Source organism: Mesoplodon bidens (assembly GCF_964165515.1).
Source record: "Mesoplodon bidens genome assembly, contig: HAP1_SCAFFOLD_152, whole genome shotgun sequence".
Classification (NCBI taxonomy): Eukaryota; Metazoa; Chordata; class Mammalia; order Artiodactyla; family Ziphiidae; genus Mesoplodon; species Mesoplodon bidens.
The window spans coordinates 1,006,845-1,022,904 of NW_027672569.1; the positions used below are offsets into that span (position 1 = coordinate 1,006,845).

The following is a 16,060-nucleotide window of genomic DNA, read 5'->3' on the forward strand; positions in this document are numbered from 1 at the left end:
CCCTTCTGAAGGGAGAGGATGAAGCCCTAACCCCCTGAGTTTGGGGAAAGCCTTCCATTCTCTGGCCGAGTACTGCTGAGCTGCCTCTTCCAGCACCTGCCCCCAGAAGGCCCCCCCTGAAGCCAGATGGGGTCCAGCGTGCTCCGAAGTGTTCCCCCACTGGCCCGTACGACCACCCAATTTCTCATGCTGTGTGGAAATTGCTGGATCCTCCAGCACACGGTGATCTCTTCCAGGGCAGAGCCGAGAGCCATGCCCTTCAGGGGCTCAGTTCGTCGACGGAGCCAGCTGACCCTGGAAGGTGGGCGTGAGGCTCACTGTGTCACATTTGAGGGAGGCCACTCACAAATGTCTGGGGTCAGCTTCAGGTTAGGCCTCCCAAGACACGAAACCCTTTAATGGCAGAAGCACTGGGATTCAGCGGGTATAAATTTTGTATACCCATAAAAGTCCTGGTGTGCTAATCCGCCCTAAGGCTCTAATAATAGTCTTGTGGAGGTGGACCCCAGGGGAAGGGGAGTGAGTGGGACAGGAAATGTTTAGGTATCTCTCACAGCCAGATGGAATGCGGGGATCTGTACATCCTGGGTGTACCGGAGTCCGGCACATGGGTCCACAGTGCTTTACCGCTCTAAGGGTGACAGGATGAAGAGCAGGCAAGATTGCCCTTTTAAGTTAGGAACCCCCAGATGAAATAAGTTGTTCCTTCATTTTATATAATTTGGTAGATCTCATACTTATTCCTCTGTGTTTAATGGGCAGGACTCCGGAACTGCGGCTGTTTGGTATGAAAGACCAAAAGCAAATGGTAAAAAGGAGAGAAGACACACACAAACACACACACACACGCATGCACACACACGCACAAAAAGTCAAATCAAAACACTGCCGCAGCCTCACCGCCAACACCACTGGCTGCCAGGCTGCCTGACTCAGAATTCTTGAGTCCTTACTACAAACACCACCGGTCCAGATTCTGAGCCAGGGCTGAAAACTGGCTCCTTCTGAAACAGCCTCAAGACTAGACCTGAAGTCTCTGATCTCCCCAGCTTCTTAGTACAGTTGGCAGTGCTCTTTCCTCTAAAAAGGCTTCTGCCAGACCCTCGGCGAAACCCTGCTGCTCCGTGCATCCTGGATGCAGAAGGTAAGCGTGGAAGGCGCAGGAGGACTTCCTGAGCGAGTGCTGCCATTCTGTCCAGCCCTCAGCCAGAAAAGGGAGCCTGGAGATTGAAAATCCTTCATGGGAGGTAGAGAAAGGTGGTTCCCAATTAATTCCATCCTCAGGCTCAGAAACGGGGGAGTGAGGAGACCTCTAGAGACAGATTTGGGGAGCACATCTAGGGGGATTCCACACACCTGTTTCCTGCCTCTACCCAGCCACTAATTAAATTAAGGTCTGTAACAGTTCCACCATCTTGTAGAGTTTCTCTCCAAGAAAAGAGAAAGTTAATTCCGATTTTTCCTTAGTTTCTGCGAAGCTTAACACTTCCTAGTGGCGTCTTAGTCTTGGGTTATTTCAGGTCTCCATAAGTACTTTTCTTTGTTTTGTTTTTGGCTGTGCAGTGGCTTGGAGGATCTTAGTTCTCCGACCAGGGATTGAACCAGGCCACTGAAGTAAAAGTGCTGAGTCCTAAACTCTGGACGGCCAGGGAATTCCCTCCATAAGTACTTTTAGATTTCATCGGTATGCCCACTCCTGTCCAATGCCATCATTTAAAAACATCTGTATCGGGCTTCCCTGGTGGCGCAGTGGTTGAGAGTCTGACTGCCGATGCAGAGGACACGGGTTCATGCCCCGGTCCGGGAAAATCCCAGATGCCACGGAGCGTCTGGGCCCGTGATCCATGGCCGCTAAGCCTGCGCGTCCGGAGCCTGTGCTCCGCAATGGGAGAGGCCACAACAGTGAGAGGCACGCGTACCACACAAAACAAAACAAAACAAAACAAAAACATTTGTATTTCCACTAATAAACTCAAATTATCTTTGCTTTTTCCCAGCACACTCCCCAGAGCCTTTTCACAGAATTGTCACTGGTCCCCTGGCCACTATCCTGACGCCTGTGTGATACTCCATCAGGTTCTTTGGGGCCCCGTCTACCTAGCATGGCCTCACGCTTCTAATCGGCTCACCACCTACAATGGTCAACTCAGATTTCCTCCCTTTGAGAACCTTGCAGAACAATCTCAGAACATACCATCGCCCCACCCACCTTGGTCTCAGGGCCAAAGAAGACCCAGAGGCTTCTTAGCGGAAGAGGTGCTGGAATGACACAGGTGCTTTCTCAACATCACTCCCACAAGGCTGATGAGAGCAGCGAGGATGGGGACCTGAACCATCCTTGCCACGAGCTGGGGCTCCTGGCAGAGCACCTGTGGGCCTGGGGAGGGTGGACCATGGGATGCTCCCCGGGCTCCCTCCTTGTGGGCGCTCCGTGAGGGGAGTGGCATCCATGAGGGGAGGGAAACAGCGTGGAGAGGGAGACCAAGTGCCTGAGAAGCTGTCCTGACGGCCAAGCAAGCCTGAGGCACCTCAGTCATAGAATGGAACTTTGAACTTACAGCTGAGCGTGGTGAGGTCTGTTGATTCCACGGGACCTACCACAGTGGATGCTCCTGTCATTAACCTGACATTAACCCGACAGATGCTTCCAGAGAGTCCCCCAGCTCTTTACTACCAGTGTGACGCTAACAGCAGAACCCGAGAAACATTTTACCAAGAGAGCAGATGCACTTTCCTTCTCCTGTAAGAGCCCTTGAGACCTCGGGGTGAGACTACGATGCGACCCTCAACTCCCTCTCCCGGCAGCCGCCACTGTCATTCGGTTTCATGTCTGGCCTGAACGGTGAAGCCAGTTTAATCTGAGAATGGCTGGCTCTCGAGATAAACATAAAGAAGCCCAGCATTGTTTTCCTTCCAGGTCTCGCTCCCCTGCCGCAATCCCAGAGTGGAATAAACATCCACCAGCAGGTTGGCCCGAAGGAGTTAGGGAGAGGAGGAAGCAAAAGGCCTGGGGTCAGTTTCCACCAGCATGGGTGGCTGAAACAATTCCCAGGAGCTCTCTCTGCCAAACACGGGGGTTGGTGGGGAGCCACTGCGGGGAGGCAGGAGCCTAGATTCCTCTCTTGAAACCCAGTGAGTGGCTGGCCGGCACAGCTGCCACAGACTCAGGGCAGAGTGAGGGCAGAGATGGCATCTTCCCCAACTAGTGACCAAAACAAATCCTGCCTGTAACTTTTGCCACAGAAGCATCCCCGCTTTTGTGGAACAGGGATTAATCTAGTCTCACAAATATGTTTTTTCCTGGAAAATTTCAGCATATTAAATACAGGCTCTTGCCAGTTAGGAACGGAAGCCTCAGCGAGGGCCCCTCGGATGTGCGTGCGCCCAGCAAGCTTGGGGTTGGGTGTGGGTGAACATGAACTTTCACACGAAGTCTGGATAACCTAAATGAGTTTCAAAATAAACAAACTGGACAGACAGACGTACATTTGGCAAAAAGACATGAGAAACAAATGGACAGGCAGAAGCCAGGTAAAGAGTAGGAAGGCAGGAAGTGAAGTGTACCCTGGACCTCAGCCACTCTGGCCCAGGCCTGGCTGGGTCAACGCTAAGTGGGAAGGGACCGGAGAGCCCCTGGGAAGGCCGTGGGAGGTGTCTCTGGGGATTATGGCTTCCTCCACCACAAGCCTTCATGGGGCCAGAGGGGTGAGGACCTGGGTCTTTTGCAATCTGATGGAGAGTGGCAACCACAGGAGTTTGTGTCCCTCCAGCACCTGTAACCACGTCGCCAAGAGAGTAAAGCACTGGACCCATGACGGGACGTGGCTGTCCTGAAGCTTAAGTATGTCCAGGGCATGTTTAAGAGATTACAAACCACGCAACATGAAGGCAGTCTCTGCTGTGAACCCAGGAGGGGCAATTTCGACCTAGTCCACCGGGCAAGATGTGGCTTTAGAGCCATGGTTGGTGAAGCCCTTGGTGAGCACGGAGCAGAGAGACATCAGTGCGCAGAGTGTGACTGACAGGTGGGCTCCTCCTGAGAACTCATCCCGGATTCAGTTTAGTGTCATGAGAAGGAATAAGGGGCACGTTGATGGCCCTGATTGAATTTATAGAGTTAGGGCTCCAGGGAGAAGAGTCACCCTCGACCCCTGATCGTTCCTTTGGGATCCAAATCTAGGGAGCACAAGGCAACTGGTGGTCGCCCAGGGCTCACTGGGTCACAGAGCTAGTCTATAAAATGCAGGCTTTGAAATTCCTCTCTGATCCTAACTAACCACTCTCCTCTGAGGGGCTACAGGTTCCCTTTTCAAGGGCTCAGGCTCTCTTTCCAAGACCTTATCACAGAGGCCGTGTCTGCCTTAAACTGCCTGTTGATGGAAACAAGACCAGGCCCCCTGCCATGGGATCTGCAAGATCATGATGGAGGGGGCATGGTCAGGCCAAATCGGAAGGCTTTTAGGGTATTTTTGCGCCTTTCTCCATGCCCAAATAGATTCGTTTAGAGCAGAGTCGCTCTTTGCCCAAGGACTCTCCTGAGGCCGCCTCACTTCCTTTCAGAAACTGGCTCCCAGCACCTTAGCAAAGCCCATGCCTTCTTGCAGGAACTGCAGGGCAGGAGATGGGTGTCCTAGGGTGAGAGCAGGGGTGCGAGCAGGGGAGCATCTCCCACCAAGTTCATGTTCAGCAGACTGCCACTCACCGGGTAAGCAGACCGCAGAGCACAGCTTATTGTCCAGTGCTTTCATGCTGGCGATGTCAAAGTCATTGTTATTGTCACACACCATACCTAGAAATGTGAATGTCCTCTGGCCTGTAACGGAGTTAAGGCAGTTAGAGAGGACCTGGCTGTGTTTTTCTTTGCTTTGCTGTCCTTAAAATAAAAATCTTAAGGATGGAGACAAAAAACATCAAATCATATGTTAAAAAAAAGACAATAATTAAGTGGGGAGAGTGGACAATAAAGGAAACTGTGTGGGTACGTTTGTGTTCTCGCTCTGTTCTGCTCTGTTTCCTTAACTGGCCCCTTTCCAGCCTTTGTTCCTGGGAAATCAGGTGCTGGGGAGGTCTGTGGGATTCGGACACACAGACAAGGGACCACAGCAGAGCTAAGCCAGGCTGGAAGAGCTAGGAGAGCCACGGGGGAAGTGACCCCAGGCTCCGGCCTGTGTCTGTTGGTGCACGTGGGGTGTGTTTATGACCACAAGGCTCTGCGAAATGACTAATACATAAAATGGCAATTAAAGCTCTTTGGTCCCGTAATTTTGCACCTCAAATCAAAGAATCGCATTACTTGCAAAATTATGATTTATTTTCTTTGAGACTTAATTTGCTATTCTGAGGATGTTTTAAGGGGCTGACCAGAAACCTACAGTCATGTAAGATGGGAAGGGGACAGTTGTAGGTGTTATTTTTTCAAGCCCCCAACCCGTTTTTTTTTTTTCCTTGATGAAAGGCAGAGGAAGAAACATACATCTTCTGTGTACAGCATGTCAGGTGGAAACCATATATGGAATGTCAGGCAGAAACCACGTATGGCCCTGTGCCTTTTAGAAGCAAATATTCTACTGGGGACGACAATCACAATGGAGAACTCGGAGCCTTGCGCCCTGAAGACATCAACCGAGGGGAGGTAGCGCCCAACGCCGGCTTGGTTGGCGTGCGCGGGCGACAGAGGCACAGCCTGGGCGACCACCCCTCCTCCAGCACTACTTGGCCAGGAGAGAGTGGTCATGTGCACATGTGCACCCCCTGCAAACCACACCAACCACCAAGCAACTGCCATGGCCAAAGCAGAAGCGACTAGCATGACATCTGCATCCAGGCTGGGATTCAGGTTTGCTCTAGAGGTTGCCCTTCTGTGGAGGCACCTCAGAGGAGCAGACGGAAGAGACACCGGTTCCTGGGACGCCTGGTCCTACAATCCCAGGTGGGATTCCCAGCTCCTCTAACCCACCCCCCCCGCCACTTCCTTGATCTATATGTAGGTCCTTCCTTCGCTTCTCGGCTTACTAGAAACAAACTTCTTCCGACTGAAGATATGATTGACCTTATTTACAGAACAGAAATAGAGTCACAGGTGTAGAAATCAAACTTATGGTTATGGCGTGGGGCAAGGGAGGGGAGGGATAAATTGGGAGATTGGGATTGACATATACACACTACTATATATAAAATAGATAACTAATAAGGACCTGCTGTAGAGCACAGGGGACACTACTCAGTACCCTGTAATGGCCTATATGGGAAAAGAATCTAAAAAAAAGTGGACATATGTATATGTATAATTGATTCACGTTGCTGTACAGCAGAAACTAACACAACATTGTAAACCAACTCTGGCAATTAAAACAAATATCTACTTGAGACCTGAACGATGGTAAAGAGACTCGTTCCAATAGCCTACAAACACTAGTGCACGCTGAGCTGCTAACGTCTCTTCACCTCACCTTTGCTGTGCCGCCAGGGCTGTGATCCTTCTGCTACTGTAACACCAGCCGTTTTCTTCACTAAAGCAGGAAAACCTACTGCCTAACAGTCGGTTCCCCCAAGGGGAGGAAGCTGTTCTCCTGCTGCAGATGAACTTTGGGGCTGCTAGAGCAGTTCTGTGAGACTCAGCTGAGAAGCTGAAGCAGGAAGGAAGGTGATGGCAGTTGCCCAAGAAGCTTCAGGATCTACTCAACGTAGGTGGAGAACTCCATGTATCTACTGCAGCCTTGGCTCAGAGGCCCAGAAAGAGCCAGGAAGGCTGCTGAGGTCTTCAGATACCCTGCTTGCTTTGATATTCCATCAAGGAGACAACCTTTCCTCAAAGCCACACCCTTGAGCAGTGCCACCAAGTCACACCAGTGCCCCTTTCTCTACCCTTCAGAGAATACCCGGGAAAGAAATATAATAAAAGGGAGCAAAAGACCAGGTCTTTTACCATCTTCTTGTGTGTGTGATCCGTCCTCTTCTTCTAGAACATCATTTCCCTAGGACAGAAGGAAGGCACTGTGAGTCCATAAAGCAGTGAAATGAGTCTACTGATTGTCAGAAGACAGAACTAAACACCCTCATGGTATCCAGACATTTCCTGTCCGTGTGAGATGGCTGGGAGGCCCAGCAGAGGCAGATTTTGCTTGGCGAGGCAGGATCGGCCCGTAGGGACCAGGTCTGAGGCACGTTCCAGAGGGACCAGGTCTGAGTCACCTTACAGAGGGACCGTGGGACTGTCAGGAATAGCCTTGGTAATAGTTCAGCTCACACTGTTTCTCTCAGGTGGAAATAAAAGTTGTCAAATGAAAAAGCAAACCGTGAGATCATAAAACTTTCAGGAACCCTTTAGGATCCCCAGTCCCATCCAGATACTCCTTTGAGAACATCTGGCTCAAGAGAAAGTTGTAGAGTCCCCACTGGGAGCTGGGCATTCCATATACTTCAGGCACACCTCCGTCAGAGCACTTCTCACGCTGAGTTATAACTCTGATTCCTCCATCAGATGGAGCTGCGGAATGGGTGGGATGGGTGGATTGGGGGTGTGGGCAGGCAAAAGCCATGTCACTCGGTCTTTGTGTCCCCCAGTGCCAGGAAGATGTGAGATGCCTGTGCCAGGTAAATACTAAGTGAATTGGAGGACAAACACCTCTCAAGGGTCTCGCCTGGAAGACTTCCCTCTGGAACTCACCCCACGCCTATTACGCTGAGACCAGCACCCTCTGCTAACCGGACAGTCCCTCTGCTCTGCACCCTGCCTCGAACAGATCCAAGAGCACCACCTTGGAAGGCTTCTTCCAGAACAGCCCCCATCCTATTTGCATCCTCTGCCAGCGCCGGCAGTCCCTCTGACTGTGGAGGGGCACCAGCGTCCACCTTGCTCTTACCTCTGCATCCTGCTCTTCAGCGGTGGCGACGAGGCCCGCAAAGTTGCAGTCTGGAGACGCCGCTGGCGTCACCTGCAAAGGAGCAACAAAAGTCAAGGTGCAGATGCCACCGGCTCTCCTACCCAGCTCGCCTGGCAGCAAACCCAAACCAAGTCCTCAGGACAGAAGTGGTGCCACATGGAAGATCACATCTGAGGGAGTCTTTGATTCAACAACCCGGTACCGTGTTTTCCAGGGCTCCCCTCCCGAGCACTGGGGGGTTTTGCCGCTCTCCCTGGCAGGCCCTGGACTGAGCTCCTTGGGACTCGAGTACACAGCAGAGCAGAGCGGCGATGGCGATCCCATGCTCCTCTCTTACGTCTCCTTCTTCAGAGTGGGTCCTGCTGGCGGCCCGGGGGCAGGGGACAGCCTCCCCGTCCTCTTCCATGCCAGGGGCGATGTAAGAGCCGGACATGGAGGAGACGGTGTCGGTGCTGATCTGGGAGGACACCATGGACATGACCTTCCTTCTTCAAGTCTGGGTCCCCAGTATGTTGAGGGGGGCAGAGGCGGGGAGAAGAGTGTTTCCTGCCCTCAGCTCAGCTCTTCAGGAGGCCTGGCGCATTTGCTTCAGGCCAGCATGGAATCCCATCCCGGGGGCCTTCCCTTCACTGGAGCTGGGGGTGGCCTGTCCCGTGGGCAGACGGCGAGGGTCCCCAAAGACTGAGTTCCTGAACATTGCCCCTCATCCCTTTCCTGGCTGGCGATACATGGGGGAGGGAGGATAGGGAAGAGGTGGAAAGGGAGGAGACAGAAAGCTGGCTTCGTGCTTTGGGAAGGGACTGTACCACACCTGAGGGTGAAGTGGCTGAAGGGCTTCTCACCTCAAAAGTGGAGATCAAAGGAAATGCGAAACCTGCCCAGAGAGCTTGAGTCATGGGCTCAAAGCCACACAGGGCAAAAGAGAAAGGACAGCTCAGTGCAACATGGGGTCCTGGATTGCGAGGCTGGAATGGAGAGGAGCATTACTGGGGTGATCTGCAAGACGTGAAGGGGGTCTGCGGTTACATGGGATTACCAGGTCAGTGTTCATTTCCTGATTGTGATGGTGGTACTGGGATTATGGAGGCGTGTCCTTGTTCTAAGGAAACACACACTAACGTATCTAGTGCTAATGGGCAGCCTGTCTGCAACTTACTGTTAAGGGCGCAAACTATATATTGACTGGGATTACATTGAATCTCTAAATAAATACGGAGTCACTGAACGTTTTTTGAAAAAGCCACCCAGCCAAGGTCCAGCGCAGGGATGAATAGGAGGGACAGGATCCACTCACGCTTCCCGCCCCCTCCACCGCCAACCCCCAAACGCTGCCTGCTGAAAGGGTGTGTGAAGCTCTGTGTTCTGGCTGCTTCAGAGCCCCCCTCTTAGCTTTGGCTGCTCGTTGGCAGCATCCATGGACCCTTAAAATTGCCAGTGTTTGGGTCCCAGCCCCAGAGACGCTAGTCCCAAGCATAGGGATTTTCAGGAGCTCCTGGGGATTCTTCCTGGCAGCCAGAAGCTTCTTCAGCCTCTCCTTACCTGGCAGGCAGTTCTGCCAGCCCCTGACCTTGCCCCTCTTCCCCCAGCATGGGCCCAGGCAACGGGTGAGGAGGGGGGACAGTGACCGGCCCCACCTGTCAATCCAGGGTGTACCCCTTTTGGCGGGGGCTGGAGGCTGAGCCTGGGGACCAGTGGAGAGGCTGGAGCCCCCATGTTCCCCCAGTGCTGGGGAGCGTGGGCAGGAAGGCCGGAGGGTGGTGGGGAGAGGGAGGGAGTCGTTGCTTAGGGGGTGAAGGGAGTCTCAGAGGGAGGCTGGGGCAGCCTCCTCAGCAAGCGGTGGGAAGGGGATGGGCTGCCTCCTGAGCTCTGTAAGGCCCCAACCCGGCTGGCCCTGCAGTGTGTGCACCCTTCTGAAATAGTTGGAATAATTAGCAAGGGAAAGCAGCAAGTTGGCGGGGGAATGCCAGGTTGTCCTGGAGCCAGCCTCGAATGCAAGGAAAGAAAGGGGCTTCAGGAGAAAGGGGCCCGTGGAGGCTGGGCAGGATTGTGTAGGACAGTGCCCATGTGTGTGTGTGTGTGTGTGTCTGTGCGCACGTGCACGTGAGTGCTGGGGGAAGGGGCTGTGCACCACAAGGGTGTGCTGGCGGGGCCAGGTGCGGACTCGGGTGAGAGATGGGTTCCAGGCAAAGCTGGGGTGAGGGGGTTGAAAGGTGCCTGCTGAGTGTCACATATTTGCTGTGCCTCAGTTTCCCCATCAGAACTCTAGTACGTTGATTCCTCACAGGCTGGAGCTGTAGGGTCTAGGCACCCCATCTTCCGTCTGACCAGATGGCCTCCCTCAGCCCCAACCTGCATTGGAGGGAAGGCCCTGGGCGGGGTGAATGAACCCCAGGGTGGCAAGTGGGGCCCCAGGGGCTGGGGCCCTCTGACGTCACACCCTGTCCCTTCAGGAAGGGACCAAGGGAGGGAGGAGCTGGAGACAGGCCCAGGCGAGGACCGCAGGTGAGTCTGGGCAGGCCCTCAACTTGGGCGAGGTGGGGAACGTGAGCCGAGCCCTGGGCCAGAACGGCCTTTGTGAGTGAGTCCCCAGGGCTAGGGAGGGGGCTGTGCCTCCTTTGCCGCCTGCTCCTCGGGGCTGTGGGTACAGTCTCCCCATTGCACATATAGAGGTGCCGAGGCCCTGGCTGCAGGGGACCCCCGAGGGCCGCCTCTCAGCCCCTTTCTCTCTGGGCACCCAGAGATCATGAGGAGTGCATCAGGGGACACTCTGCAGGCCTTTCGTGCCCGCCATCTTGCTCCCAGCCATTCCCCCTTGGGCCGTGGCCTCCCCAAAACTGGCCCATGCTTTTCCCCAGAGAAAGTTGCAAGCAGGTCCATTTTGAGACTTTTTAAAACTTTATTTTTAAAAATGTTTTTATTGTAAATAACTTTCTATGAAAAAGGTTAAAATGCCCGATGGGTTAGGAGAGTGGATGTGGGATGTAGCCCAGGGCATTTATGGTGGAGCAAGACACTCCCCTGCAGGAGTGCAAGCAAGGGCACGGGGCCATCCCCCCATTCCTGGTCCCAGTGGTTCTAGCAAGCACTGCGTCCCTCCCAGTTAAGCCTCAGCTATAGCTACACTCACTACATTAGTCTGTCTGTCCCCTTTCCGTCTGCAGCTTGGCTGCCCCAGCCCCTAACCCCCAGATCCCCATCTCCCCGCTGCTCTCAGCCTCAAGTTGGGCTCAAAGATTAGGGACACATGCCCTCTGCCCCACCTCTAGGGATGAAGCCAGAAGATCCCAGAGGCCTTAGAAAATCTCCTGGCTCCACCCAGCACCCCGGCCTCCTTTCTGTCTCCTCTCTCTTCCCCCCTCCGCCTTGCTCCTCCTCACAGACTGCCGGGAGAGGCCTCTTGGGTGTTAATTTGCAGTCACCTAATCAGCATTTGTTGTACCTGGGAACTTGCTCTGGATAGAGACCTGGGGAGGAGAGCAGGAGAGAGAGAAGCTTTGAAGCTAAGGTGTTCTGGGGCGGGCCCTGTACTGATGTTTCCAGCTTGGCCAGGGCCCCTCCAAGCTGCAGCTCTCATAGTGCAGGGCCCTTAGCGTGTCTCTGGGGCAGGGAAGAAGTGGATCAATGAAACACTGTGTGTATGGGGGGCTGGGGAGCGGAGGCAGCAATTTTGGTCCTGGGCCCCAATTCTCAGCCTGCTGGACTAGAATCTGAGGATGGCCTGGGCTGGGGGCCGTGTGGCCTGGTGTGTTGACCGGGCCCAGCCCCTGCCTGGGTGGTAGGGTGTCCATGGGCCTGCACTGGCGGGGAGGGGGGCAGTCTGGGCCGAGACTTCGGTGATGTCTGGAGGTGGGGCAGGGCCTGGCTTCTTACAAGAAGGCGGCCAGGCTGGCCCAGTCATGCAGGTCAGAGGCCAGTGTGGCATCCCCGGCCTCAAAGAGGGGCTCGGGGGGCAGGGAGCTACGGGTGCTCTCGTCCCAGGGGTGCTCCAGGAAGGATGGGGCCAGGAAGGTCTCATCAAAGTCCAGGCTTTCGGTAGCCTGCTCCACTGGAGGCCCCAAGGTAACAGGGCAGTCGATGTGGTGGCCATGGATGGTGAGGTCCACGTCCCCGTGTGAGGCAGGGCTCAGCGGCGGAATCAGCTCCGAGGTCTCCAGCGTGCCCAGCTCCCCGTCCAGCGTGCCAGCGTCCAAGATGGCCTCCCAGTCAAAGTTGCCCTTGAGGGGTTCCAGCTCAGCCTGCTCCTCCTGGGTCAGCAGCAGGGGGCTGGAGGGCCGCGGGACCTTGGCCTCCTGCTTGGGCAGCGGCTGTTGACGCTTACGCCCCAGCCTGCCCTCGCCTGCACCCCAGCCCGCCTCCCCAGTGGCCTCCTCGAACTCCCGCAGCAGCTGCTGGGCCTCGGCGCTCACGGTCAGTGGCCCGGCCCATGGGGCGGCGCTGGGCTCTGGCGCGGCCTGGCGGGCAAAGGCCGGGTGGATGTGGACTGGGGGCAGCCGCCGCTTCTTCAAGGCCCCACTCAGCAGCCGCTCGGCGTACTGGGGGTCGATGCGCCAGAAGCCCCCCTTGCCTGGCTCGTCCTTCTCCCGAGGCACCTTGATGAAGCCCTTCTTCAGGGACAGGTTGTGGCGGATGGAGTTCTGGACACAGGGAGATAGGAGAGAAGGAAGACAGCTGGGAGAGTGGGTGGGGTCAGTGATGGGGGGCTCCTAGCGCCACTGCCAGTCCCACCACCACCTTCTCTCCGATGGGGGCAGGGGAGACAGAAGCGCTGCTCCGAGCGGGAGGCTCTGGGACACCCGCCACGGGGCACCAGGAGCTGGGAGTGCTGTCGGGGGCTTTTGTTCCCATTTGCCAGGACATCTGCCTGCTCAGTCATCCGAGCCCTGAGCCGCAGGGTGGTTCTCAGTGCCGGCCTGTCCTGCCCTCCCTCCCTTACCCCGCTGCTTGCGGCCTCTGGTCAAAGGCCTTGGCTCCCCCAGGTCCTGGACGGCCATCTCCCTCTGCCTGGGCCTGGCTGGCCTTCTCTGTTTGTGAAATGAGTGAGTGGGTGTGAGGGTGTGTGTGTGTGGTGGGGGATGAAGTGTGGGAGGATCTGATGACTTTCCTTGTTTGTAGAGCCGGCTGCTGGCCTGGGCCCTCACCCACCATGTCCCCCTCCTCCCACCCCAGGCTCTGAGGCCTCAGTTGATTATTACCCAGCCAAGAGCATAGCGCTCATTCCTGGGGGCTCTCAGGCTTGGGGTAGGGTGGGGGGTGGTGGAGGGTCTCTGCTTTCTCACCAAGGTTACAAATGGTACCTGCCCCAGGGTCAGGGCCCACGCAAACGTGGAATAGCTGTGATCACAGGAACTCTGATCCTGTGACCTGTGCCACAGGGAAGGATCTGTGCATCCTCAGGGTCTCTGTCCCCAAGTAGCCCCTGATCCTGATGGTCGAAGAGGCTGAGGGCAGTGTGTGCCCAGCCTGAATCACCATCCTGCCTTGTTCACGCCTGGGTGCACAGTCCAAACCACGCTGGGGCACAGGGGTCTGGGGCCTGGTGGGTGGGGCCGGCAGGTGAGTAGTGCGCCCTGGCAAGACTGGGAGGTTTACATGGTGGTCTGGGCCCCTTGGCTGCTCTGTGCCAGGTTCCGGAGACTTGGAACATGAAGCCAGTGTGGGAGGAAAGAGCCCCTGTGGAAAGCACGTGGCTGAGATAATTGTCCCCGCCGGGAGGTTGATGAGAAGAGGGGGAGGAGTGTAGGCAGGAAACTAGGGAGGGCGTGGGGTGGGGGCTGGCACAGCAGCTTTTGGAAGGCCCCGTAGCCCTTCCACTGGGACACAGATGGCCACCACACCCTGCAGCACACCCCTCTCCCCTCCCAGAGCCCCTCCAGCCAACTGAAAGCAGGCGGGATGCAGAGCCGGGCAGCAACCATGCTCTGCCTCCAGTCAGGCCCTGACAAACTGACCTTGAGGAGGGTAGTGTGTAGGAATTCCAGGACTTGGGACACAAATGTGTCCCTCAGTCCATCAACCTACCCTGGGGGGCTGTGTCCACGCATAGTTCAGCCCTGGTCTTTGGGCTGAGCCTGCCGGATGAGGGACAAGTTCTTTCCACTTGAACCTCTATGTCGGCACCCCTGCAGCCCTCTGAACATCCTCCCTCCTCCGTCTCTGAAGTCAAAGGGGCAGCAGTCCAAGCACTGGGCTCCCTTGAGGTCCTTCCTGGACGGCCTTCCTCTCTCGGGGCCCTGGCCGTACCGCGCCTACTTGGCCTGCGGATCTGGGATGTGAGTCCAGTCTGCGCGGGCATGGGCAGGGAGGGAGGGAGTGCCTCCCTACCTGCCAGGTGGGATCAGCGTGGCGGAAGTAACAGAAGTTGTCCGTGATCCACTTGTAGATGGCCGACAGGGTGATCTTGGTGGCCTTGCTGGCCTGCATGGCCATGCAGATGAGCGTGGCATACGAGTAGGGCGGCTTCACGTGCGGGTTGGTGGCGTAGTCCACGTCGTCGGGAGGCGAGGCCTGCAGCCCCGAGGGGGCGCTCCGCGGCGTGCACAAGGACGTGGGCTTGCCGGGTGTGTGCGGCTGCCCCAGGCAGGCGGGGTCCGCCGCCAGGGGAGACCCCGGCTCGGCCGAGCCTGACAGCTCGTGGTAGCCGTGAGGGTCGGTCTCCCCTGAAGGCAGGGCGGGGACCTTGGCGTTGAGAATGGAGAATTCCTGCAGCCACTGCAGGCTGGTCAGGCTGTCATTCAGGGCGTTGGACTCCTCCAGGCCGCCTTCCGGTCCGGCCTCCTCCGCTGCCCCTGCTCCCGAGACGCGTAGCCAGCTCTCCGCCATATCTGCGGGGACTCTCCGAGGGGACTGTCAACATCCACGAGCCGAGCCGAGGGTGGCCGCCGAGCTCTCCGGCCCGCTGACTCCCGCGGCTTCAGTTACGCAGCCTCCCGGAAGCGGGCTTCCATCCCGCGATCCGGGGGTAGCCTCCTCCAAAGGGAATGTGGTGCCTGCGGGAACCAGAGCGGGAACTGAGCCCTCTTTCCCCACCCCCGAGGGGAGAGTGTGGGCGAGGGGGGAGGCTCTTACTAAAATCCTTCCTGCAGCTGGGGAGGATCTTTTACTGCCGAGGTCTGGGAAACAGAAGGTGTGCCCGGGGGTCCGACCCACAGGGGGTTCGCCTCGCTCTTTTCCTCTTGGATCTTTTAGAGGAGACTTAATTAGCCAAACGAGGGAATAGTGTAGGGGCATGCGAGGCCACCCCTTTCTCCCTCAAAGCGGGGAATTAACCCCCCTCTCTCCGTCCACAACCAATGGAAATGGGGCGAGAGAGTCCAGGAGGGCAGTACGACGGGTCGGGGGGCGGGGGAGGTCGTCTGATCTTTGAAAAGGGAAGGAAGGAAAGAATACAGAGAGTTATAAGGGGGCGGGAAGTGAGTGTCCCCCAGACGCCTCTGATGTCAGTCCCCGGGCCCACCACTTCCGTCGGGGCGGATGGGAGAGCGGGCTGGTACTGACGCCCTCCCTTCCCACGGCCTGCAGCCCTCCCCGTCCCTTTCCTGGCTCAGAGCGCAGCCCGGGCCAAAGGAAGGTTCTCAAAGAAATTCCTCCCACCGCCCACCCTCACCGCGGCTCTCTGCTCCCAGCTCGAGGGCCCAGCCAGCAATCCTCGTCGCCACTCACGCCCGCCGGCGCCTCTCTGAAAGCCAGCGGCCAGGGACCGGCACTCAGTAGCAGCTCACAAGGCGTCTCCTGCTGCCGTGGCGACGCCCCGCTCATATAAACAGCTTCCGCTTCTGCCATTGGCCAGGGCATCTCCAAAGAGACCGCGGGCTCTTAACCGCTCTCTCACGCGGTAACTCTCTTCCAGCTCCCTCCTGCCGCCCTCTCCCGCGCGCGACCCAGTCCCCTACCCGCCATCGCGTCCCGGCTCCGCGCATTCCCGCCCGAGGGCCCCGCGCCGGGCTCGGAGAGGCGCGCGGCTCGGCGCTCCCGCAGAGGCCCCGGGGCCCTCGGCGAGCAGTTCGCCGCGGGAACCGTACTCCGCCCCACCCCCTTCCCATCTGGGCTGCTCAGAGGTGGCGACGGCTCCTGGGACGCAGCCCGTGGCGCGGGGGCCAGGGCTGGGTGCATGCTTGGGGCTTTCCTTTCCTCTCCTCTGGGCTGCGAGTGGCACTTCCTCACGTTTCTGCGGCCTGTCC

General features: G+C 56.9%; 1 protein-coding gene across 1 annotated transcript; it reads right to left on the minus strand.

Annotated features, from left to right (window-relative positions):
- Positions 1-11,749: 11,749 nt before the first annotated feature.
- On the minus strand, positions 11,750-14,702 carry LOC308610002 (forkhead box protein J1-like; the record flags this gene model as incomplete). The annotated part of the gene is made up of 2 exons (XM_081259270.1): positions 11,750-12,517; positions 14,205-14,702. 2 exons carry the CDS (start codon positions 14,700-14,702, stop codon positions 11,750-11,752), a joined length of 1,266 nt encoding a protein of 421 aa, XP_081115396.1.
- Between the last annotated feature and the right edge of the window lie 1,358 nt (positions 14,703-16,060).